This window comes from Podarcis pityusensis (assembly GCF_964106645.2).
Source record: "Podarcis pityusensis genome assembly, chromosome: 8".
Taxonomy (NCBI): Eukaryota; Metazoa; Chordata; class Lepidosauria; order Squamata; family Lacertidae; genus Podarcis; species Podarcis pityusensis.
The window spans coordinates 40,381,082-40,408,746 of NC_138033.1; the positions used below are offsets into that span (position 1 = coordinate 40,381,082).

General features: G+C 42.6%; 1 protein-coding gene across 3 annotated transcripts in view; it reads right to left on the reverse strand.

Moving 5' to 3' along the window:
* The window catches only part of CMIP (c-Maf inducing protein), a 149,613-nt gene that overhangs the window by 38,748 nt on the left and 83,200 nt on the right, over window positions 1-27,665 (reverse strand). For 2 of the 3 annotated variants that reach the window (XM_081015817.1, XM_081015818.1), the window contains exons 2-4: window positions 26,172-26,297; window positions 16,026-16,076; window positions 231-392 (exon numbers count right to left, since the gene is read on the reverse strand). In XM_081015817.1, coding sequence (XP_080871943.1) covers window positions 231-392; window positions 16,026-16,076; window positions 26,172-26,297 — 339 coding nt within the window. Of the gene's footprint in view, window positions 1-230; window positions 393-4,092; window positions 4,216-16,025; window positions 16,077-26,171; window positions 26,298-27,665 lie in introns of those variants that run through there. The other variant, XM_081015819.1, reaches the window with a different exon arrangement.

Genomic DNA, 27,665 nt, shown 5'->3' on the forward strand with positions numbered 1-27,665 from the left:
CTCCCTCCACCCAGCTCGTTAATGAATATGGCAAAACAGTGCAAAGATGCTACATGTGTGCCTGCCTACCTGCAAATTTTGGGTGACCCGGCAAATTGGGAGTCCTGGTTTGGACAAGGTAAACAGCTGCACGCAATCACTTCTTCAAAGATATTGTTTGGCATTGGATATCCAGGTACACATTTGAGACTTAACATTTTTTTAACAGAAAAGAGCAGCACAAAGTTTACCTCTGAGAGCAACTTGGAAACAATCTCCAGTGGAGCCTGATGAATCGATTCATCCTGCAAAGGTGACGTTAGCGCCATGTCCACCAAGGTCCGGATCTCCTTCAGAACCACCTCCAAGCGGCTTGGGTTACTCAGAACCTTCTTATACTTGTAGATCTTTTTCTAGGAGAATAAATAAAATAAAAGCCACACAAGTTCAGGTGTAAGGTTATAAAAAAAGGGGGGTGGGGAGAGAATACAATATAAGCAACTTTCCACATGCCATATGGTCAAAAGAGACCTTTGCATTTGTTCTATGCTTCCTGCTTCTAGCTCTGCAGGTGTGTGTGGGGGGGGAACCCTAAAAAGAACTAAGGAAAGAGGAAGCCACATTTTACTCTGTGGTGGAAAATTACATTCTTATTTTTCTGTTTTGGGGTTTCGCTTGTTTTGTTTCTCTTTAGGGTTTTAGAAAACAGATACATGATGGCCTGATTCACACAACAAATATTTGGCTCAATAAACCCAAATTAAAGGTAACTAATGTGCATAGGGAATTCCACCCCACCCCCTTTACATCAAGGATGGGAAACTTGGACTCTCGATGCTGTTAGACTCCAACTCCCATCAGCCCCACAAAGTGTGGGCAGTGGTCAGGGATGATGGGAACTGTAGTCCAACAACATCTTACAGGCCGAAGGTTCTCCATCCCTGCTTTACATTAAAATACAGATCAGGAATTAAATGCAAAAGAAGGGTTCTGTTATTATTATTTGATTACATTGTTCTGTATTTTGTGGCTTTAAATGTTGGACACCATGGGAAAAGATGATATTTTGAATGGCTAATAATGCCACTAAACAAACAAACGAATGAATGAATAATTAAGGGTATGGTCCTCCAAACAGTTTTCCATACATTCCCCGCCCTCCACATTGTACTACTTTAGCAAAACTTGATGTCATCAGACAACCAGGATTCTTAATGGATGTCAACGTTATTAGAAATTATAGGTAAATGTAGCCTCCCATTTTCATAGACAGTATGCCTCCAATAACCATTTGTAGTAGGAAACTGTATTTTAGGAACAGCTTTGACATTTCTGATGCCCTTTAAGCAGCCATGGTGTCATACGGGTGTCACCATCATTTCTTAAAGCTTTCTGGTTGAACTGGGAGCATCTGGTGCTGCAATATTCCTAGAACTGGGCAGGGGTAGACCTGATCAGAAAGTTGGATGGTAGCTCACTGAAGGCCCCATGGGTTAGAATTGGGGTAAAAAAAAACAACAATTTAGCCATGTTCAAAATGGGTTTTTATATCCCAGTCACTGAGGCCCTTTTCAGAGATGGAAAACTGCTCAGCATAATAAACGTAAGCAATAATCTCTTCCATACCCACTCTTCTGAGGTGCCCACTTTATGGTTCTGTTTTATCATTTACAGAGCAGAGAGCATTGCAGCCTTTTATCTTGTTCATCTTACAGTCTGATGTGATGAGTTTTCCATTGGCTAATGCAGCTTGGTTGATTTCGAGAACAGTGGATGCCTGATCTATGTTTATTTGCTCATCAATCAATATTTCCCCCCAGATGGCATCTCGGTTTATGCTTAATAATAATAATAATAATGATAATATAAAAAGCGATGCCATTTCTCTACCCCAAAGGCAGCAGAAAAACAAAGGGGGGGAGGAGGGGAGGAGTCTGTGTAGCCTATGCCACAGGTTTTCACTTTTATGGGTTTGGTCTTTGAAAACAATCAAGCTTGAAAAACCATGCCAAAGGAGTTGGCCTTTGAATTAAAATTCTATAAGAGGCAAAAAGAGGCAAAAAAAGCGCACCATTTTAACCATCAGGCTGAAGGCCAGAAAACACCACCATAATAACAAAACCACACAAAGGCCTTCATGTTTACATACTGCACACCACCAAATGCAACCTTCGAGTTACATTGACCAGGTTTTGCAAAATTATTGGGATAGCTCAGTTGGTAAAGCATGAGACTCTTCATCTCAGAGTCGTGGGTCCAAACCCCATGTTGCACAAAAGATTCCTACACTGCAGGGGGTTGGACTAGATGATCCTCATGGTCCCTTCTAACTCTACAATTATATGATTCTAAGAGATCCTCTTACAGCAGCCTCCCCATATCTGGTGCCCTCCCAATGGTTTAGCCTACAGCTCCCATCAACCCCAGTCAGTGCCACCTGGAACTGATGTGAGTTGTAGACTAAAACATCTGGAGGGCATCAGGTTGGGAGAGCTTTCTTTAAAGAATGCAACTCTTTTACCCTGGCCTCTGACATCTGATATGTATATTTTCAGGACCTAACCTATATTTTGTTATTGCATTTTTTAATTATTTTTTTGCAATTTTTTGTTTTTAAAACTGGCTTCAATGTTGTATTTTCAACTGTTGTAACCTGCCCTGGGACCTTGGGGTGAAGGGTGTGTAATCAACAACAACAACAACAACAGACACTGTTGGGCAGGTGGATAGAAATGTAAATTAGTGAAGATGCCGACCTCTTAGCCTTGTTTCTTTGTCATCTCCCTTGCTTCCGGACAATTGTCTCCCTGTAATGTTGGCCATCCCGCTCTGAACTTCCCATATTTCTCTTGCACATGCACTATTGAGTCCTACAGACCTGCTCAGTGGATCTTGCTCTGAATAAGTTAGAAATCTGCCTTATAGACTGCATCAAATCAGTGATCCTATGCAAAGTCATCCATCTATTAATGCATGCATTTATTTAGTCAAATGATTTACAAACCTTTCATCGTCTGCCAATACCAAAGCAGTATATAATGTAAAAACCATAAACTACAACAAAACGGGAGATTTTAAATAAATAAATAAATAAATAAATAAATAAATAAATAAATCAGTAAGCAACGAACAGCAACGCTACATAGGGCTGGTATCATGTACACGATTATGAACACGATTGGAACTAAACAAACAAAAAACAGAACCTAAGATCAAACAGTAAAAGATATGAGTATCAGAGGTGACCTGCCCCGCTTTTGTAGTCTCCCCTACAGAAGGTTGTACGCTCCTTCTGGTGTGTCCTTCACCTGCCCTGTAATGCCTTCTATTTAACCATTTGTTTGCTACCCCTAGGCTCCTCAGTAGAATTCTCAGGGTACATTTCTATCTTCCCCTTCTCCTCACTCTTGAGGACAAGAGGAAATCATTTTTGGGATATCAAAACAACAACAACAACAACAACAACAACAACAACAACAACAACAACAACAACGGTAAAATGCTACTTATTAATGCTGGAGGTATAAATGTTAAGTCTTTTGCACCCAGTGCAACTGTGTTGCATCTGGAAGACTGGCAAAAGTGGGGGGTCAAGAGACCACTTTGCAGACAGCCACTGGCCCAGAAAAGGCTGCGCCCCAATGAATTTCTTTGCCTTTAAAAGCTGCTACTTTAAGGCTGTTCTTAACACTATTAATTGTACTTACAAGCACATTCTTCTGTAACAGCTAAAAACACGATTCCCTTGACAATAAAGCAGAAATCGTCACTGCAATCGTGCAACAAGCAACCACAATTTCCAAACAGTGCATCTATTCCACAGCTATTTCTGTGGTTACCCCACGCCCAATTTTCTTTCCCAAACTCTTTCTAGGTTTTCCATAAAGCACCGAATAAAAGCAAATGGGTTTTCAGATTTGCAGGCTGTATATTTCTGCCTGATTGGAGCCTAAGGGAAGAAAAAGGCCCCAACAGATTCTCATCCTGTATAGCCTCCCTGGTTCAGAAAGTAAAGCAGAACGAGAAAAGCAAAAACAGAAAAACAAACAATATATCCATAAAGGCAGTCCAGGCCCCCAAAACTCCTCACCCCCAAATCCCCACCCCTTGCACCTCAGAATCCATTCGCGAAGCCGACCTCCAGCGCTGAATTTTCTAATCTGGCAGAGATCTGCTCAGGAAGAACTGTTGGCACTGGGCGATGCTGGCCGTTTGGATGCAAATGCCAAATTTATCCTTTGCAGCTCTTTTTCTTTTTTTTAAAAAATGTTTGTTTGTTTTAAAAAAGGCCTGCACAAAGTTCTCTGCACAGCCTTACAAAAAATAATAATCCTTAGAGACTTGAAAACAAAACACCAAACCCTCTGGAGCTGCAGTTCAAAGGAAGAAGTGAACAAAACTGTCTGCTGTTGAAGAAAGACCTGGAATGACTGGTTGGCGATGCCCAAAAGATATTGTTTGAAGCAGAGCTTAGAGCTTCAGGGTTAATCTCGCTAGACTCCCACTGTGGAAGAGTCACAAGGAGAGGAAGATCAATTTCTCTCCCTCCCTCCTCTCTCCACTTCAGCTCTTGGGGCCAGAGGAGTTTAAATATGCTTGCACAATGCACTGTTATCTTTTGCAAAATGTGGGCGGAAATACACAACAGCCCTCTAGAGACCTCAACCCCAGTATCTTGAATTTGCTCCTGGATGCAATTCTGCTTTTCTCAGCAGAAACACTCTAGGCGCTCAGTGGCACTCAACTGCTATCTTGTACTCACAATGTGCGAATACAGACAACCATTTACCAACTGGTACTGACCACTCTCAACTTACGTGGGGGGGGGGTACATTCTGGGGATAGCATACAAAATCGCATATAATCAAAACAAACCATTTAAAAACCGGGAAATGGCCCATAAAAAGCAATGCAGACTCTTCATGCACCTACAAACACTCGCCCAAGGCTGTTCTCACTCTCCGATTACCCCTCCAAACACTCTTCCAAGATGAGTGCAGTGATGAGGGGGATTGCTGATTCCGCCCCCTTCTCTCCCACTCCCTGCCCCCTTTTTTCCTGGATGTCTGCCCCCCCCCCCCACTTTTTTTGGCCAAGTGCATAAAGCTGAATTCACGCAAGTTAAATGTGCGTAAGTTATGAGTTGACTGCACATATAAGCATAGGAAACCTGCCTTATGCCAGGTCTGGGTTGCTCAAGAGGACCTATTTATTGAGCATTCATCACGATTGGCTTGCACAAAGCTTACATGGAGGTTAGATTATAGCTGGTATTTACTGAGCAGTCATTCGGATTTGTTTGTGGGGATGCTGTACAACAATGACTATTCATCCCGAAGTGCTTGTTGGGTGTTTATACGCCTTCCCATTTTCCACACATTCTAATGCATTTCCCCATCACTTTTCTAACTGCAAAAAAAGTCTCTCTTTTTTAAGTGATCTGTTGTGCAAGGGCAACAGAACACTTTAATCCATTTTTAACTGCACTAACCTGAATATCCTGGCACACAGTTGAATCGCTCCCACAAAATACTGACAGTCTAGAGGCACCTTTAGTCTATCCAGCCTAGCACTGTCTATTTTGACTGGCAGCACCTCTGAAGAGTTTCTGGCAGAGCCTTTCCCATCACCCGACAATGTTCACCTCTGTCTTATTTCAAGGCTGTGTGAGCAGATTTCTGGTGCTCAACTCCAAAACAGGACAACAGCAAACATACACCTGTTGTTTTTTTAATTCTGCCCCCTCTATTTTTTCTGCACATTCTGACTTCATTGCTATTGTATAATTTTAACTGGAAGCACAAATTAACCAAGTTGCTCTATGAATTTGAAAGGAAGTGTAGCAGTTGCTTAAGAAACTGACACTAAGGCAGCAATTCTACATGTATGTCTTACTCTTGAGTAAACTCACCAAGGATTACACCGCCAGTCTGATAGTACATACGCAATTTTAGGGGAAGTATGTTATTAAAAAACAAAAACAAAATAACCAATATCATTTAACATCTGACACTAGCTTTCAAAATGTACGTCCTTTCTCCCTTTTTATTAAAAAGGAGTAAGTCAATCTGACCTTTCTGCCTTCTGGAAGGACTGAAGAGAGCATAAGATGGGTGGAATTTCTGCATGGCATATAATAATATAGAAGCACCACATGACCCTTCGTCCCTTATCTCCAAGCCTATTTTGTCAAGACGTGTGCCCAGGTCACTAGGGTATTGAATGACATCAGCAAAACCCTTGCCATGATTTCAGTGCAGTGGGATGGGACTTGAAATGCACACAGATGGGAAGAGCACTGTCATCCAGAGATTTGCCCTGTCCCCTGTGAAGTCACCAGGCCCTCCCATAAAGACGCACAGATCCTGACCTCTTTTCTCTTTCCATTCCTTTTTCTGTCCCAAATTCGTTTTTTCCATTCGCTGCCAATCTTGCGTCCTACATTCTGTGTGTGTGTGTGTGTGTGTGTGCGCGCGCACACACACACACACACACACACACCATGTACCAAACAAATTTCACCCAAGAGACTGAAGCATTTTTCCATGACTTCAGTATAGCAATCTAGACATATCCTCTTCCCTGATAGAAAATCCTTGCCCACCCCAGCTTCCAACCATGACAGGATTTCTGCTGGGACCACTTCTCCTGGCAGTGATTCACTCGTTTTCTTGCAGACACACTAATGCTACATCTGAAACGTGGGTCGGTTTCCCACGGGCTGTGTGTGCCAGAAATTATTGATTTATTACTGAGCACAGAGGAAATCAAGCTCCAGCAAAATGAGAAAATGCCAAGGGTTCTGCAGGGGATTCCTTCTTCGCTTGCTGCAAGGCAAGCCTCAACTTGACAAGGTTCACTCTCAGCATCTTTAATTTCTTCCTTGAGCTCTGCTAAGACTCAGTCTTCCATAATTTCACATAATATGATGTTACCAGTTTACAAACTTCTCACATTCCCAATAACATATACAAGCAACTTATATATAAGGAGACTCCCATTTGTAGCTACGAGTTCAAACTAGGGAGCCAACACAATACATCCTTTTAAAGAAACTTCTAGATCAGGCACCCCCAAACTCGGCCCTCCAGCTGTTTTGGGACTACAACTCTCATCATCCCTAGCTAACAGGACCAGTGGTCAGGAATGATGGGAGCTGTAGTCCCAAAACATCTGGAGGGCAAAATTTGCCTATGCCTGTTCTAGGTGGACTTTCTCACTACTACTGCATGTATAGCTTTGTAAAGACACACAGCTTTCTAGTATATGGTCCTGGCACATAGCTTGTCACTTCTAGAATCTGGATTGAGCTTCCTACTTCCATGTGTTTGAAGACTGAATGACTTGTAAAGAATACCGTTTCTGGTTCCAGCTGTGCTTTGAACTAGCAAATGCATTTCCTGGCATAGCCAGATCTGTTGCAGAAGACAGACAATGGCCATGTTCACTAAACCATGGTTTAGTGCATTCTGTTCCCCCTTTCCCTTCAACATGGCCAGGGTGAGATTGGAAGTGTCTCTTTAGATTAACTGCAGTTTAGTAAATTCTCTGAACCCTAAACTATGGTTAATCTTAAATATGACTAATGGAAACAAGACTAGCTACATTTGTCGAAATTCGGACAACACAAGCTGCAAGCTGCATAAAACAGAAGCGAAACCTTCTGAACCCTCATAATGCTAAACCATGGTTTAATTTTAAGTGTGCACACAACCAGTGTGGAACAAAAACCAACCTAGCTATATTCCTTTAAACCTTCCATTCCTTTTTTCATTTCCTTCTGGCAATTTTTCTTCAGATCCTGGCTTTTATGCTTTTGGTTGGCAAAACGAAAGCTCTTGTCTGACTCATATCAAGAACGCTTCCATATTTTTCTCATTAGAGCAGCAAGGTTTACTTGTCAGTTGTTTTTATTATTATTATTATTATTATTATTATTATTATTATTTGGGAAATGGAAAATTTTCCTGCTACTGCTGAATGTCTCCAGCAAAATCTACAGCTGGGACCTTCTGCATGGAAAGCAGATGTTCTACCACTGAGCTATGACCCTTACCCTAAACTGGGGAGTTATAGTTCAACAACATCTGAAGGGTGACCCCTGCTTTACTGCCATATGTTGTGATTCCTGAACCTCTGAACAATCTACTCATCCACACCTGTGGATGTGGGATCTTAAACAGTGTTGGAGAGCATGCAAAGGTGTGATACTCCAAATAAATCTGCCCCAACCTGGCACCCTCCACATATTGTATAGTATGACTCACCATCAGTCTCAACCAGAATGGTCAATGGTCAGGGATCATGGGAGCAGCACTCTGCAAACAGACTCTGGAGGGCCATAGGGAAATCAAGTCCTGATACTACAATTTTACATTATGTATGTATCACACACACATTTCCAGCTATGGCTGGAATGCCAGCTAAAGTTCCTTTGGAACAGAGATGACTTGGCCACAGTACTCCATGCTCTGGGAACTTCCAGACTGGATTAGCACAATGCCCTCTATGTGGGGTTGCCCTTGAAAACAACTCAGAAAAGTAAAGAAGTCCAAAATGTAGTGGTCAGGTTATTGGCTGGGGGTGGAGGAAAGGTGGGATAAAAATGGCAACAAAGCTCATATAACTCCTGTTCCAAAACAGCTGCATAGTTTGTTTCAAGACCCACTTCAAGGTACTTATTTTAGTGTTTAAAGTCCTAAACAACTAGCAGCTTAGGTCCCCAAATAGCCGTGAGATTTTCACTTTCTCCACAGACCGTTTCAGGTTAATAATCAGTGGACAGGACCCTCTTGGTAGATCTATTGCCCTCAGAAGTTTGGGGTGCAGTGGCCTGGGAGAGGGCATTCTTTATGGCAGTCCCTAATTTGTGGAATTCTTTCCCAACAGAGTATATCTGTCTTCTTCACTAAAGAACTTTCAGCAAATGCTGAAGATGCACATCTTTACCCTAGCTTTTGACACCTGAGATGTGTGTTTTCAAGGCCTATCCTATTCCTGTGACTGTAATCTGTTTTAACTGGTTTTAATCCTGAATTTTAAATGGCTGTAACCTGCTGGGGAAGGGCAAGTAATAAGTCTAATAATAATAACAATACTTTGACTACATCTGAAACTAATTTATAGATGGTGGTTCTCCTTCTTTGAGTCATTGATGTTTGTTAGCTACCTCCTGGGCCTAAGTGCTTGTTAACTCTGTTAAAAGCAGGTACCAGCTCTGGCAAGCAGGGCCTTATCTTTTTGTACTTTGACCTGTTATTCATAGGAAAGGAGAGCTCATGGAGATTGCATAGCCACAAAGCATCCCGTTGCAGAGAAATCAGGCCCGATCTGCCTGTTGCCCAGGTAACCGGCCTCCTGTCTCAGCCTCAAGGCTGAAAAATAAATGCATCTATCTATCTATCTATCTATCTATCTACACACACACACACACACACACACACACACACACACACAAAACATTCTCTATAACTAAGAGCCTGGCTCTGAATAAAAGCAGAGATGTCTCAGCAAAGGAGCTCCTTCTATTAGTTCTAGCTAATCTCAAAAACTCAGCACCTGATTAGCCAACAATGAACATTCATCTCCTAAGGGGACTCCTTTTCAGATCAATTTCTAATTTAGCAAAGACCATTTCACCACTGAGCATCATTCAAGGCAATTACATTTCCAAATCAGATTAAAAGGGATGCTTGTCGGTCCTGATTTTCCCCCCCACTTTTTGCAATTGTTTTCCTAGCCTCCCACCCCTCATTCTCTGTTCCTGCCCCCGCCCTTTTCCTTCCTTCCCAGAAGGTCTTTCAAGCACTGGGAAACGTTTTAAAAATATATATCTGTTTACCTACCTATTTTATTTTCCCTTCCTTGGAAAAATGTGCTATTTTGCTGTGCCTTTAACCCAGCTTCGCCATAAATGGCTGTGAAATGGACTTCTCTTCCCTGTGCACCTGCATCATCAGTGTCGTCAGCAAGATTGCTCCAGAAACGTGTTTGCTTCAGAGAGCTGCTTCTACTGCAGGACCCTCAGGGATGTCTCGGGTGCCGAAATTTGCAGATCTGATGCACTACAGCAGCTTTAAAAAAGACTTGAGAGCTGGCGGGGAGGGGAATAGGAGCTGCTGAAAGCAGAACTTCCCTCGACACCCTTATTTTGCAGGGAAGTGTCACATTTCAAGAGGGCTGTTTCCATCCAGAATGATTTATATCCGTGCATCTTGATGCCAAAGAGCATCAACAGAGCACCAAAACGGATTCCTGTACACCAGCCGTTGAAATAAGCCAAGCATTCTCCTCCTCTTCTTTTTCTCAAAGCAGTTGTAGATTTTAAAGAGCAGCTTGCTCAGTTGCTGAGAGGAAGAGGATCATTTGCTCGGGGGCTCTTATTGTGTTTGCGTTCTTCCCCTTCCTTTGTGGTGCTGACAGTGGCCAGCTAAAATCTCTGGATTCCTGCTCTAGAGGCATCCATGTTTCAGGATTGGCTACATGCATATATAGAGAGAGAGATTATATAGAATACCCTTAGGCGGCAAGATCGAATACAATCTGCCCGTTAGCAATCTCCCAGAGACCCTTTTTCAATTACATGCCCTCCATTATATACATACTTACTGATTTTATCTGTGTTTAATGATGATGGTTTAATGTATATTTGTTTTTTAATTGTTTTGTGAGTTTTAGCTGTGTTCTATCTACGTTGCTTTATTTGAAAACCACTTGGTAAAGAGCTCCTGTTGAAAAAAAATTCTAAACTAATTTCTAAATAAGTGATTTGCAGCGGGGTAGCCGTGTTACTCTCTTGCAGCAAAACAAGGAAGGCACCTTAAAGAATGAAGGTGTTATCACAACATGGAGTCAGCCTTTGCCACTCTGGTGCCCTCCAGATATTTGGGGCTACATTTCCCATCAGCCCCAGCCAGCATGAGATGTGCTTGTTGGGGATGATGGGAGTAGCAGGCCCGAAACATCTACAGGGCACCAGATTGACAAAGGCTGGACTAAGTCCAACTCAATGTAGATCAACTGAAATCAACGGATTTAAGTTAGTCACACCATAATGCTTATGCCACAACACATTTGTCAAGTTCCCTACCCTCCTTTCTTAGGATATTTTATCTTTAAACTGGTATTGGACCGAGCAGCCCTGCAGTCATGCAAACTAGTTTCTGGTCGTATCTGCACCATACGACTTACATCCTTTTAACAGTCACGGCTTCCACTTCTCTAAAGAATCTTGGGAACTGTAGCTTAAAGGTGCTGGGAATTGTAGCTCTGTGAGGAGTTCCCAGGATACTTTGGGGGAAGCATTGGCTGTCAAAGTGGTATAAATGTGCTTTCAATGTATGGTGTGCCCTCTGTTAGGAAGACAGTCTGTGATTCAGGAAATAGAGGAGCGTTGTTTTCTCAGCAGATAAAAATTTAAGAAGTGATGTCTCACGGGGCTCTGCCACGTGTTTTCCCGCCACTCAAAAAGCTCCTTGACCCTGACATTAACCAAAGCCACCCAACATTCAGCAGCAGAGTGCAGATGCATTAGAACGTTATTTCCATGACAAAACAGTCACATCAGGCCACATCTTCTGATCCCAAGGATTTTGAAAATGTTTTTCTGCACAGATTTAAAGGCCGCAAATGCCTTTAAATGCTGTTTTGTTTTTGTTTTCGAAAACAAAACTTTGTTCACTCAACAGCCCTATTTTTAAACCAGCACCATGGCAACAATACCGTAAGGTGCATCACACGAGGCTTCACCGCAGCCTCCATCCACTTACCCTTGCCGGCTTGCAAGGTAGAGAAACAAACATACTGAATTTCTTGTTTACCCTGCTGAGCATCGTCCTCCCTGCAAGTCTATCAGACCCCCTCACGGTTGGCCCCGCCCTGTCACTTGAGCCAGGATGGGGTTTGCACAAGGTATACAAAGGGAAGAGGGTGCCTAACCAGAAATGGGTTTTTGAGAATAACGAAACTGAAAACGCATATAACACTATACAAGCAGCAGTACTGTTACAGAGACGTTTAGGCTCTGGACTTAAGGGGTCTCACCTTTTTAGATGGCAATGTGTATTACAGGGTTGGGAACCTCAGGCCTGGGAACTGAATGTGGCCCTCCAAGTCTCTCTACATGGCCCTCAAGACTCTTTCCAGGCCACACCTCCTACTGGCCCTGTACATCCTTTTTGTGTGTTTTCGCCTGGCTGGAATGTACCCTTAAACTCTGCTAGTGCATCTTGCAGAGAGGTGTGTGTGTGTGACTGTGTATAGAAACTAGCCTCATGTACAAAGGTAACATTTACATTCACTGCTCCTGTAGCCCTGAAAAAAATTATCAACCCTTGTTATTACTTCCTTTCAAAATGTGGCAAGCCAGACCAGCTGGGCCTGGGGCCACCACTGCCCATTCTGTTGAGGGGGAGCCTGGACATCGGCCCCCAAGTCCTACCCTGACAGCGCCATTGTGTATAACTAATCTTGCCCCGACATGCCAAGCTGAGTAACGGAGAACCTTTAAAAATTGCTTTGCTTCTTTCCTAGCACATACCCATCATGGTCTCCAATATTTAGCAGAAGGCAAAGTGAAGCTTTAAGTAAATATTATGGAAGCTCATAGTACGGCAATGAGAAAACCGTACGGCAATGAGAAAACCGCTTCAATGTGGTCCAGTGTCCTGCCAAAGAACTTCAGATGCACGTTCATAACTGGACTCAGGGGGTCTGATTTGCTATCCTTCTCCATCCTCCCAGCAAAAATAAATGTAAAAATATAAACACTGCTTATCTCCCAGTGATACTGCCCATAATGCCCGGTGCTCTAAGTACTGGAAACATAATGAGATGTAGAGCCAAGATCAGCAGGAAGGGCAGAACTTCCTCTTTGCAGAAGCCTGTTTCCTTAAAAGCCTGTCACTGCTTCTGGCCTCAACAGCAAAGTGATCCAATCTTAAGCCATTTTGTGCAGGAGAGAATCTGTTGGTTGCAAACACCTCAAAGCCCAGCAATTAGAGGTGGTCTATGACTTTTTTTATCATGGAACAGTAATGTGATCTTTTTCACACATTCACGGTCAACACTTTACTGGCCAGGTGCAATTACTTGCAAAGTCACATGACTCGGGTAAGAATAAGCTACAAGGCTTTCATTGGTGCTGGACAATTACCTGCGGAAATCAGACCCAGCCTCTGGTTACCCATGTTCTAGTCACTTCTAGGCTGGATTACTGCCATGTGCATTGCATAGGGCTGCCCTTGAAGACAGTCCAAAATTTTCAAATTGGTTCAGAAAGCTGTCAAAAGACTTAATGGGGAGGCATTGTTCTTGTTTGTTACTATGTTATGAATTTTTGTGTTTTTATATTGTAAACCGTCCTGTGAGCCTTAGATGAAGGGCAGTATAGAAATTTAATAAAAAAAGAAATTAGAAGAAGTAGAAGAAATAATAAAGCCAATTTTGTCTTTATCAGCTCCATTGGCTACCTATTTATTTCCTGCTTCAATTTCTGAAGCCCTAATCAGCAAAGCTGCTGGTTAATTTTAGATTCTAGACTTAATGTCCTTAAAGGCTCTTTAGATTAAAACATTACTTCTTCACTTGCCACAAAATGGAGTAAGTCAGCTGTGCTGTGTTTAAGGGCCTCCTGTTTATTCTGCTGAATGGGGCCTGTGCCCCCAAAGTCCTAATCTGATGGCACCACTGCTCTAAGTGGCCTAGAAATAATCACCTCAATAATCACCTCCACCTACAAGGATAAGCTCAGAATATTCTCATGGCTTCTGAGGACCTTCCTGTTTCTCCCTACCAGCCAAAGAACAGCTGGTTAGAATAAAAGAAAGGGCCCTTTAACCTGCAGTACCTGAATACATTTGTTTGCTTCTTTAACAAATTTTATATGGCACCTGATTGTAACCTCTAAGTGGTTTACAAAAATATAAAATAAAGCATTAACATTATCAATAAAAACAGGTATTTAACAATATTCAAAATATGATTAAAATAAACAGCATGCTCTGGTCCATGGGGTCACGAAGAGTCGGACATGACTAAACGACTAAACAACAAAAACGAAATATAACACATGTAACTTCTACATGTCTGGATAGGCTTGCCTAAACAGGTACTGAAAAGAGTACAAGGCAAATGTGTTGCCTGGTGTCAGTATGGAGGGAGTTTTAAAGTGCAGGCGCAGGTGCAGGTGCAGACATTTATTACCAATGTGAAAGAGTGTCCCTAGAGAAGTTTGTTTGGCCCCTCCTTTGCCCAGTTTTTAAACAGGGTCTTAAGACTGTTTATTTGAGTTAGAATTTGCAGCCTCCAGAGCAGCCTATGCCAACCTGCTGGTTGGACTGATGGGAGTTGTAGTTCAAACCATCTGGAAAACAAGGTTTTTAGAAAATATGCTGTTCCTGGTATTTTTCATGGTGCTGTTTTATTGCCGCTGTGGATATTTTTACTGCTGCATTCTGAGGTCAAACTATATGTGACTATTATCATGTAGTTTGGTACTTTCTTTAACCAGCAAGGGAAGAGCTGTGCTGGCAGAGTGCGGAACCTCTTCTGGTATTGAATAAATGAGTTACTGGTTAACCTATCCCAGTTGCTGGCATCTGCAAGTGGGGAGAGCTGCTGTTGCTTTCAGATTCTGCTTGAGGACCTCCTGGAGACATCGAGTTGGCCACTAAGAGAACAGGATGGTCTTACTCCCAGGAAAATGGGGTTAGGATTGCAACCAGTCTTCTGAAAGGGGCTGAGGTCCTGATGAAGTCTAAGCCAGGAGTGAGCAGACTGTAGTTTGGTAAGGGGACTGGGGATCATAGCTCTTTAAGGGGTAAACTAAAGTTCCCAGGATTCCCAGGAGTGGGGTGGGGTGCGGAAATGCTTTCAATATATGGGGTGATATTCAACCATGTTTTACACAGAATATAGCCACTGAAATTAATGGACCCGTCACCATTTTCTCTTCCAGCTTCAAGCAGCTCAGTGTTTAGCGGAGGATGGAGGCTGTCTGGAAGACTTAAGGAAAGAACCACTTTCGTTCCCCTGGACGTTGTCTGTGGGCTGATGCCTTAAGACACATTCTCTGGAAACTCTCAGATTAATGTCCTGGCTATGACGCTGCCCCCTGCTCTCTGAAACATGCCAGCCCTTTGCCAAGATAAACAGCTTAACCTTAACAACTCTTGGCTGGCAATAAAATGCCCGGATATAAAATACATTGGCCTTGATTTAAGGGGGCATGGGGGGAGGGCAGAAACTTGTAATGCTTTCTCCTATTATTAAATATAAGTGGGGCAGGCAGAGGCAATTTAGGAAGCTTCTATGGAAGACCCAGTTCCTATTACATGGATAATGTCTACAATGTAGGAGGATTAGTCTCCAAAAACAAGTGCCTCATCTGTGAAAAATGTCAAGCCTTTCTCCCCCCCCCCTTTTTTTTGGCTGTGCATCACTAAAATAATGCTCTCTTCCTCCTGAGTGACAGGAAGTTTCAAGGGAGGAGCCACTGATGGGGGTCAGGTTCACAATGGTAACATATGGGGTCTTGTGACATCTGCGTATTTACTACTACAGGCTTGGTGCCAACAGCTGGCAAGGTCAGGCACTGTCCAAGGGCCCTAGAAGGACCCTTCACTGACGTGACCTGGCTGCACCACCACTCACCATCCTCCCACCTGAGTTCTCCTGGGTAGCTGTTTTAGCAGTGGGGCAGGAGTTACTGCTTTTGAATGGGAACAGAGTTCAGTTCCCAACCACAATGGCTGATTGACTGGCTGCCATTTTAATTTACCCAACATCCAATGCCCTACCCTGCATATATATAAAACTGCCTGTAGTTCCATAAAATTTTTACATTTCATAAATCTACAGATAGATGGAATGATTAGAATTTTTAAAACGCCACAGAATTCTAGCCATTACTTGAATAATACCATACACTAAAGAAAAAATTACAATCCTGGTGAATCATCTTAATTTTGACTAGCAGAAGTGATCTGCTGCCCAACTTTGTTTTTGCATTAGTCCCTTATTCGATTTACAGAATACAAAGAGCTTACCTTCCATTGCAATGAATGAAACCACTGATCCCTCAGGTAACTGTTTGCAGCCTACAATATAAAGAAAGAGAGAGAAAACCAATATAAATGCAAGCTTTAGATTCTACTAATGCTACACACCATTAAACCAAAGCACAAGCCAATCACTCACAGAGTTTTTAAAAGCTGGAAGCCACCCCATTCTTTCATTTGGTTGAAACAATTACCCTTGCACATCCACTCCTGGATTTCTGCTAGCTTCAGAACATGTCCTTTGCGTGCAGGAAGGACTGTTCTCTAAAAGCTCTGAGAGGAGACAATTCCTGCTTTGCATGTGATCACTTTCAAAGCCAGCAGTTAAGTAAAGGCGGAACTGCAGCACCAGCCTTTGCTATAGTTGTAAAACACGGCCACACTTATCCTTTCTAAAGAGCTGGCTACCATGAAATGCAGCTAATGCCCTTCTACCTCAACCCATACTGCTTCCAATCCAGTGGAGCATAATTGTTTCTCAGCTACAATTCCAAGTACAACAGCTGTGGCAGCACATTGGGTTATAGTCAATGATAGCCTGCTAGTCCTACTCAGTGAGGAGACCCACTGAAGCTAATGAACACAACTAAGATAGGTTTATCAACTTCAATGGGTCTAACAGAACTTAGGAACACTGTAAATGTTGGGAGTTAAATGGAAATGAAATGAAAAAAGTGCATCTATGGCAATTTAATTTCAAACTTAAATGTATGCTAAATAAGCACAGCTTATTTAGCATACATTTAGCACACAAGTGCTAACACCACAATCATCTTAGCATTGCTGAGTTTAGTGAACCACTGGCTCTATTAAGACGCACGTAAGTAGAATTAAACTTATTGCATCTAAAATACATCAAATGATAAAAGCAAAGTGAGAACAGCAGCCAAGAAATCAGCAGCTATAAACCCCATCTTACTGCTTAAAAACAGTAAGGACTTGTCCAAACCAGAATATGCTATGTGTTTACAGCTGTCTGCATCCCCATTTAATCTGCACAGTCCACATGATGCTACCCTCAAACAACACAAGACTCTGTGCTTTCCCCCTGTAAATTTGGGTGTAGCCAATATTGGCCTAGTCAATGCCACAGTCCCTAAGGGTGATGCCCACGGCAAAGAGGAACTGAACAGGAGCGTTGGTGTGTGAGAGAGGAGGCAGGTGAAAAGACTGCTTGGGAGCACAGGGCAGCAGTCTTAGCACCCCCAGGATTGAGCTAGGCAGACTGAAAGTACATAACAGATCTAGGAGTGATACAGCAGGAAATGTTAGCTCTCCAGGAACAGCTGACTCCAGAATCAGGAAGAACATGGCCCATGGTGGTAGTATCCTGGCTTGAAATGTGATGCAGGGAGAAGGAAACTGGTAAAGTATGATCACATCTTACAAACATTTAATTTGCGCGATCTCAACCATACGCAGTTGAAGGCCTTGTGGTTGAAATCCTGCAAGTTAAATGCAAGCAAAACGGAAAGCTTAAAAGCTCTTTTTGTGCCAGGTTTTCCCAAGTATGGAAAGAGCTCTCTGCCTTACGTGGGGGTGGGCAAAGCCCACACAGAGCGCAGGCTCTGGAAAGCTAGGGATGCTCACACAGGGACAGTTTGTGTGTGTACTCATTTTCCTGTATGCACAGAGCCCTTGGAACTGAACCCCTGCATAAGATGATGCGGCCGTACTGTAGCTAACCTGATGCATCCCTGGGCCTGAGCATTGCAGCAAGCAACATCAGAGAAGTCTGTGGAGAAGTGGGCTGGCTTGTGCAGACTTGGTGGGAAGCAGACCAAGAGAGCCCGGCATGCTACAGGCCCTCTGACAGATGAGCCGCATTGCTAGACTCCACACTCCCACCGTGCTGCAGCGTCAACCTCTGTTGACATCTGTATTACTCAAGAGGACTGAGAGGAATGGTTTGTGCAGGGAATAAATTGCTACAAAGAACACAGTCATCTTTGCTACAGCGCCCTTTGTGTAAACTATCTTAACAGTCGCAGTCTTCAACAACAACTAAAAGAGAGATGGGAGAGGGAGAGAAATCTGTTAGGAATCATCTTTGCATACAAGCTGCCTTTCTTTTGGTGTGTGGCCCATTTGCTGTAGCAACACTAATGTGGCTGTTTGTCCCACCACACACTAGATTAGAAGTGGGCAGACATCAGGCTTGTGGGATCTACATTTAGGCTTAAATAACTCTGAGCACGGGGACTTGTCTTGAGTACCAGAACAGAATGGAGCTTCCAGTCCTTCCACACACAAAATTCCACTGCAGGTTAGCCCAAGCTTTCCTCATTTACACTGGAGATTTGTCCACCAGGGAAAATAAGGCACTGCCCTTCCAAGCTCACTCTGCTCTCACATGCCTGCCTGCCTTCTACTTACAACCAATCCAATGGGTGGTACTGACTGTCAGTTTCCTCTTCTTTCTGTGTTGCCTTTGTATAATTCAGCAGAGAGCAAGAAGGGGACAAAACCAGAATTAGCTGACTCTGCCTTTCATTAGCTCTGGTTCCCCTACTGTTGGTCTCCCTGTCTTCTGCCCTATCAGTCCCAATGGGGACTGATCTCCACAGCTCATTTCAGCAGTGTAATTTATTGCCATTGTCTGAAATCCACGCTGCTCTACTTGAAATCATCCAAGAATCTGAGTTATATTCAGATCTACCTCCCTCCTACTCCTGTATTAAATTATGGACAAGTTTAATCTGTGCAGCCTAAAAATGCCAAAGGGATGTGCAGCAATGAATTTATTCATTTTCTTCTTCTTCTATCATCATCATCATCATCATCATCATCATCAATATCTTAGGTTTCCACCTCTCCAGTTTCCCCACCAATATAGTATTTCAAATGCCAGTTCCTACATTTGCCAATTCTGTTGGTTTGTATTTGTGACCTGCCTTACGTTTGTTGGTAGCAAAGCAACACATTAAGAGAAAAGACAAAAGTCTTCAATTTAAAAAATGCCAAAAGCAATGTTTGATCATGAACTGTATGCAATTATTATTCTGTTTTGCCTATGAAACCTGAAAAACTACAAAAAGGAAAAAACCAAGCTTTCAAGAGAAAGAAATAGACCCCTATATTTAGCAAACTATGCATCTCCTCTGACCTGTTTGCTTGGGCAAGCCATGGTGCACGAACAGGTTTTGCACAACCCTTGTAATATAGTACTGTAAAGGATATTTACTATGCAAAGGAAGGAAATTCTGAAAGGTGGATATCAGGACTAGAACCTAAAATAGAAAACAGGAGCTAAAATAAGGGGACACAGAGATGAAGGTACATGCACGTAATTGTATTCTAATCTAGATAAACCTTTTCCCTGAATTTACCCTGGAAGATTCTTTTGACAAAATAATAAATAAATAAATTGCCATGCTGTTCAAAAACCGATGAGCTGCGTATTATCTGCAGCTATTGTAATGCTTATCAGGAATTTCTGTTCTGTTTGTTTTTCCTTCTGGGTATACTTGATTACCAGGAATAGACTTTAAAAAAATAGCAACACCATAGGGTATAACTCAGCCAAATTTAGAACCCAGTTTAAGCAAACACCCAAAGGGAAAAAACTGCAGGTTTGGTTTCTTTAAGCCCAGTTTTCTTCCTAAACAGCCCTGAAGCAAAAAGGTAAGTTGAACAACAACAACAAATCCTTAACATTTATGCAGCTTTTTCAAGTGTTCAAAATGAACCATATATATTATCTACAACAACCCTGCATGGTAAGTCGGATGTATTAGGCGTATACTGCATATAGGATGCACACTCATCTCAGAATAGCCATACATGTGTGACTATTTTCCATGTCACAGGCACTTCCTCACCGCAAGTTTCTACCTCCCTGTGTAAGGTACATTTGATAGTGAGAGATGTATTTTACATAGCCATAGGAACCTAGGAAGTTGCCATAATAGCTAGTCTTTCCTTTGGTCTTTCCAGCTCAGTGTTCTCTAAACGGCAGTGGTTTTCCTGGCTTTCAGAAAGGGATCACTCCCAGTCCTAGCTAGAAATGCTGGAGATTGAATTTAAGACCATCTGCATGCAGATGCTCTACCACTGAGATACCACCCTTCCCGGGAGTCAGAACCCATCCCTAATACCATGTAAACTCACTATGTAATGGAATGTCATGTGGCATTTGTGGGGTCCATGGAGCAGCTCCCCCACCTTGCCAAGGCCTCTTATACAGTGGTACCTCGGGTTAAGAATTTAATTCATTCTGGAGGTCTATTCTTAACCTGAAACTGTTCTTAACCTGAAGCACCATTTTAGCTAATGGGGCCTCCCGCTGCTGCTGCACTGCTGCTGCACGATTTCTGTTCTCATCCTGAAGCAAAGTTCTTAACCCGAGGTACTATTTTTGGATTAGCGGAATCTGTAACCTGAAGCGTCTGTAACCTGAAGCGTCTGTAACCTGAAGCGTAAGTACCCCAAGGTACCACTGTATATGGGGAGGGTGTTATGACAGGAATGGCTGAAGAAGAGGGAAGATTGAGTTCTGTTGCACTCAGGTCCTGTTTGGGAGCTTATGCAACAGGCATCTGATTGGCTACTCTGAGAACAGGATATGGGACAAGATGGGCCTTTAGTGATCCAGCAGCCAAACTCTTCTTAAGCACCTTGAGCTAGAGGGCCCAGTTCTCAGGAGTAATAGACTACTGGGGACAAAGTCTTACCCGTGAGCAAGGTAAGGAGGCAAGAAGTAGATATGACTAGAAACTTGCATCTGAAGGGCAAAGGGAGGAGGTGATCAAAGAGAACTGAGGCCCTCTCTGATCAACAGAGAACCAGTAACACAATGTGGAGAAGGAACAACACCAAGCCTCTGAGGTTAATGTTCCTGAGATCATTTTATACCTACACTTGTGCCTAAGCTACAATAGCAAACCAAATTCATGCCAGACTATTGGTTCATCTAGGTCAGGCATAGGCAACCTCGGCCCACCAGATGTTTTGGGACTACAATTCCCATCATCCCTGACCACTAGTCCTGTTAGCTAGAGATTATGGGAGTTGTAGTTCCAAAACATCTGGCGGGCCGAGGTTGCCTATGCCTGATCTAGGTCATTAATACCTGCACTGACTAGCAGTGACTTAGCAGGGTTTCAGGCAGGAGTCATCTTCCCAGCCCTACCTGGAGATGCTGAGGACTGAACCTGGGAACGTTTGCATGCTAAGAAGATGCTCTACCATTGAGCTATGCTTCTTCAAAAAAAGATTTTGTCACTTTTTAAAAAAACAACACTGCAATAGTCTAGTCCCTGAATCTAAAGTCTCATGTTTGTATTGTGTTACCACATCTTTAAATACAAATTGATTTCTTAAAAATTTGACCTCCCAAGTGTTTTAACACCACTATGTGTTAATCAGGCCACATGGACACAACTAACTTAGGCCCATTGATTTTAATGGGTCTACTCTGAGTAGAAATCAGTTGGCTTCAACCCAAAGCTTCTCTTTCTCTATCTCAGGGGTGAACCTCTTCCACCCCAAGGGCCTCATTCCCTTCCCAGCAACCTTCTGCAGTTGACATGACAATGGTGAGCAGAGCCAGAGGCAACAGTGCCAAGAGCAAGGCATGAAAATTGTACCTCAAAGGCCAGAAAGAAAGACCTGGAGGGCCTGAGGCTCTCAGTTCTTGAGATACATAGTGCACACACACTGTGATGTGTAGAGGAACACAGAATTCTGACTTGACGTCCAGAGTCTCACCCTTACCTTCCATTTTGCCACAGAGAAAGAGAAGCTGTTGCGTTCCTTGTCTAACATACCTTTGCCTAATTACCTTCTTCAATGTGTCATGGCTTAAATATAGCTTTTCCATCTGAATTCCCCAAGTAATTGGCTTCTATTTTAGTGTTCTACTCCTGGCTTGTCGAGCACCGGGATTCTATCCAGCAGAACCCACTTGCAAAGGGAAAACCCATTCTTTTAGCTGCATCCGCAGACGGTCACGCATCGCGGATCCAGACGCAACAGCTCTGAGTGAAAACATACGGGAGCAATTGTGTCTGCGCTGCGACGCCAGCTATTCTGTATGGGAGCCCCATTCAGCCTCTGCTAGAGGAGTCCAACATAAACATTCATGGCAGCCCAGAATCCATTCAGTTCCATTATCGGTGCTGATGAAACAATATTATGACCTCAGGTCCCCAAGAGAAAAACATCTGAGCAAATCATTCCTTTTCTGATGCCCATTTCTCACGACTGCTATTAATTTGCTTTCAGAACAACAGCAACAAAACACGGCCGTCCACAGCAGATAAAAATCTACCAGGCCTGCCAAACTCCCTTTATACTTGGCCAGAGGCTTTGAATTAAAGGTTGTTTTATCGTTTTTCATCATAAACAGTCCCCTCCTTATCCCAACAACTCCCCTTAAAATAAATCAAACTAGGGGGAAAAATGAGAATGCAGAAGGATAAGGATTTTTTTTTTAGTGTGAAATCATTATAGAATCATTTTTTAAAAGTTATTTCCAAGTTATTCTGGAAATAACTTGGAGCAGATCTGGAATTTTAGTTCTTGACTAGAATTGATATGTGAATGGTATTGAATGAAATGTTAAGAACTTAAGAGCTCTGCAGGATCAGGCCAGTGGCCCACCTAATCCAGCATCATCTTCTCACAGTAGCCAATCAGATGGCTATGGGGTAAACTCACAAGCAGGACCTGAGCACAAGAGCAGTCTCCCCTCCTTCAATTTCCAGTGACTGTTCTTCATAAGCAGGGGTCGGCAAACTAAGATCCGTGGGCCGGATCAGGCCCAATTGCCTTCTGGATCCGGCCCGCAGACAGTCCGGGAATCACTGTGTGGATTCACGTGACTCTGATTCAGATCGGGCTGCGGCATTCTCCCCCCCCCCACACACACACTGCGGTGCCGCCTCCTCCCTCCCTCCTCCTGGCTTCTCTACACCCTGCCTAGAGGAGGAAGGGGGCTGGGCTTTGTTGAGCCACAGTTGGCTGAGTGCCATTTTAAGCAGTGCCTCTTCAGATCCAGCCCTTTTGCGCCGCTCATCGCTACCGCTACCTGCCCCTGCCGCTCACAACAGACACAGGTAAGTAGTCACCAGGGTTCGTCCGGTGCTGTGGAGAAGGGAGGGGAGAGTCGTGGGGGAGATGGCTTACCTTCTAAAATTTTAAATGCATCTCTGCATTATATGTGGGGCCTGCCTGGTGTTTTTACATGTGTCCTTGCATGGAACGATGTGTCCTTTTATTTAAAATGCATCTCTGCGTTATATGTAGGCCCTGCCTGGTGTTTTTACATGTGTCCTTGCTTAAAAGTTTATATTGATTAAAATCATTCTTTATTTTAATTATTGTATTGTTTTTCCTGTTTTTTTGTGTACTACAAATACATTGTGCAGTGTGCATAGGAATTCGTTCTTTTTTTTTTTTTTTTTTTTACTTTTCAAAATATAATCCAGCCCCACACAAGATCTGAGGGACAGTGGACTGGCCCCCCGCTGATAAAGTTTGCCGGCCCCTAAGATGCTTATTTGGCACCCCCAGAAGATAGTTCAGAACACCAAGTATATGATCCTTGACAATATTTGATGAATGGTATGCAGGATTAACAAATAATAGATAACATTTGGTAATAGCATTTGACATGTTTAGGGGTGGAGATATTTAGACTGTCTGTGTGGGATGAGAACAATTTTGAGGGTAGGAGTGTTACATTTCCCTGGCATTCCCTTGACACTGAACATGTCAAGGAGAAGGTCCCATCCTAATCTTTTCCCTGACCTGCTAAGTCAGGGTGGGTGGAACCTCTGGTCTGTGGACCAGTTACTTTTTAAAAAAAAATTATTAAGTTTTCATTTTAACATCTCGAAATAAACATTTACATAATAGCATATAATCCATGACTTCACTTGTTCCCCTTCCCTGGTTCATTTATTTAACTATTATTCCTGCATATTCTGCTATGTCCATTTTGTCAGCTCTCCAATTTTACATCTTATTAGTTAAACTGTTGAATTTATCTTAATGTAAGGTTACCAGACATCCCCGTTTCCTGGGGACAGTCCCCGGATTTACAAATCAGTCCCCATACAAAATCCATTGAAGTTGAAAAGTGTCCCCGGATTCATTGAAAAAAATCTGGCAACCTTATCTTAATGCTACCAGCGTTTTCAGATGTGTACACTTCCATTTATATGGAAAATATCAGCAAAGATTTTCATTCCTCTTTAAATGTATATTCTTCTTGTTCTCTTAATTATTCACTAAACCTGCTAGTTCCGTATATTCTATCAATTTAAGACCACTCTCACTTTCCATTTTTGGGCTAACAGAACACGAGCTGCCATTGTTGCATACGTAGAGAAGTTTCTCTGATACCTGGGAACTTCCGACTGTACTATCCTAACAAAAATGCCTCCAGCCTTTTTGGGAAAGTAGTTTTAAACATTTTTTCATTTCATTGTAAATAATTTCCCAATATTCTTTAAACTTTTTGCATGCCCACCACATATGAAAGAAGTTCCCTCCCTTTCATTACATTTCCAACACAGATCTGATTCTGCTTTATACCTCTTAACCAATCTACTTGGTGTTAGATACTATCTATGAATCATTTTCATATAGTTCCTTTTCAAAGTTTAGAATGCAGTAAATTTCAAATCATTCTTCCAAAGTTTCTCCTAAAATTTAGGTCTATGTTGTGCCCTATATCCATTGCCCAGTGTGTCACTGAGGCTTTAACCAGCTCATCTTTTGCTTCCCATTCCAGTAGTAATTTATACATTTTAGACACTGATTTATCCTTATTCTGTATTAACTCTCTTTCAAATTGTGAGCTTTGGTCCAAAAACCCATATTTCTTATCCAATTTAAACATATCGTGTAACTGGTGGTATTGTAACCAATCTGTAACTTGGCTCCTTAAATCTTCTATTGGTTTCAATTTGGGTTCACTCCCTGTGTCCAACAAGTCTCTATATGTGGCCCATTGTCTATCCATGTTGATTCTCTTAACTGTAATTGCTTCAATCAGGGATAACCATAACGGTGTTTTTCTTTCTAACAAAGTGTTATATTTCTCCCAGACTCGATACAAATTTCTTCTAATGACATGGTTTATAAAACTTTTATAAATTTTAGCTTTCCCATACCAAAGACATGCATGCCAGCCAAATTTTAAATCATGACCTTCCAAATCTAAAATGTGTACATTTTCCAACACAATCCATTCCCTTAACCAACACAAACAGGATGCCTCATAACATAATTGCAGTTGGGCAGGGCAAAACTTCCTCTTTCTTTTGTATATATCAAAATTTTATGTTTAATTCACAGCTTTCCCTCCTGCCAGACAAATTTAGAGATATCTTTTTTTCCATTCTTAGAGGCAGCTAATCAATCAGGATTGACTGGAATAAAAACAATATTCATTTTGATGGCTGAAATTCTGCCAAGTAGAGAAAGCTTCATCCTGTGGTCTGTGGACCAGTTACTGGCAGGAGGGCATCCCCACGTGGCCCACGGCTTCTCCACCTGTCCTGCCCATGCTCAGCAATGAGGCCTGGAAAAAAAATTCCAGAGAGTCCAATGGAAGGATTTCTGCAAGGGTAACTGCTGCACATGCAGTGGTGTGAGTCTTCTTGGAGTCTGCAGCTGGGCAGGAAAAGCAAAGGTCTGTGTGAATGAATAGGTGTATGTGTGCTTGAGTGCAAGAGAGAGCGACTAGAGTGTGGGGGACGACGACGAATGGGTGTGTGTCCTGTGTATGAAACAGATGTAGAGATGTATATGAATATATGGATATGTACTTTGTAAGGGATGGGGTGCATGTCCCAACTCTGTTCACCTTCACACTACCCTCTTCATCAATTTATGAATTCAAACTGAATGGTCGAAATCATCTCTGTTTAATGGCAAACTCTTTCTCCACCAGCCACAGATAGATGTTTACTTGGTACTATCATCTCAGGGCAACCAAAATCTTCCCCAAAGGGTCAAAAAGCTTTCTCATGCTGGCACAAATCTGTTAGTAAATAACAAAAGCCAATCACAGGCAATGATCATCAGTTCAACCTCGTATTCACCAAACAGAGAAATTGAATTCAGCACTGGAAAGCAAGGAGCAGGGGTTGTTTTTGTTTTGTTTTTTTGCGGTTACTGTACCTGCAACAAGACTGTGCCTCCAGGGATCGTGAGCTGTAAACAATACTTAGGGGCATTCTCCCAAGAGAGCAGCTGAACATCTTCAATTGAGCTGTAGGAAATTGAGTTTTCCATGTACCCGGTTGGCTGCAGGAAAAACAAATGAGATAAAAGAGATTTAGCTTAGCACATCAAGAAGAAGAAGAAGAAGAAGAAGAAGAAGAAGAAGAAGAAGAAGAAGAAGTTGTTGTTGTTCCCAATAAGGGTTTAGTCATGAAAAATATAGTTCTTTGCAAGACACCATTTGCCCAAATCAATGTGAAAGAGAAACATAATAAAAGGTTTATGAAGTATTCTACTATTTTATACTTGTTGGGGGAGGGGATGAACAAAGATACCCCCATCTGTGCTAACTAAGCAACAAACACAGACATACATACATGCTAAGTTTAGGTAGGGGTAGCACTGGTGAAGCAACACAGCCTGTCTTCATTTAAAAGCAGGGTACGAAAAGAACAGGAAGGACTATGTGTCAGTGCTAAGAAATCACTGATTTATTACGCGTATGAATCTTAGCAATATTTAAAATGCCCCAAGACTCACAACCAAATCTTGAATCTCAAAGGGAGTGGGGGAATCCTTTGATGTTTATTTGGGATTAGCAAGTAAGTGGTGGAAGGTGTCCTGTGCATGTCGCACTGGATCTCTTCCCTCCTGTTTTTGTTCCACCGTTACAAAGCAGCAGGATCAAACACACACCAGACAGCCAAACATTAAAGTTGTCAGCAAGTCTTAGGCCTCTGAAGATGAATCCCACCCACTTGGCAGAGATCGGCATTTGCACATGTGGCAGGCAGCTTCACGATTTATATAGGGAAGCCAAGGCAGCCCGGGTGCAAGCTGCAGCCCCTTCTGCATCAGTGCAAGCCTCCACTCCCTGCAGGGGTCTCCATGACATCTTTGCAAGCAGGTGTGAGTCACAATTGTTAAAAATAAAATGCAGGTTACAGTTAAACATAAAAGTAGGACCTTGCTGTGCAAGCAAGGCTTGGTGCAGGAAAGTGGTAAGAAATGCACAGATACCTTCCGAATTCCTCCAATGTATACATACAGTTGCCATCACAGTGCCCATGGATGCCCATGTGCCCTCAGAGGCCTTCCCGGTGCCCACAGGGTCCCATTCGCCACCAAAGTTAATTCCACCCCAATACACTCTCCACATTAGCCTTGGAAAAAAGTGCAAATACTTTCCCCACCAACCATAGTCAGTACCAGCTAGACATACCTATCCTGTGAGAAACTCGCCAACCAAAATCTATAGTGTTGGACACCATTCTAACTCCAGGCAGAAATCCTACAGCAGGATAAGGTGATAGGATCTTGAAGTGTGCGAGATGGACTGTGCAACAGGTGGGAGAGGTCACTGCTTAATGAAACAGTTCCTTGGAAACAGAAAGCTAGCATACCAGAATGAAAAATTATAGCCTAATCAACTGGGAACTGTAGTGTAAAAAT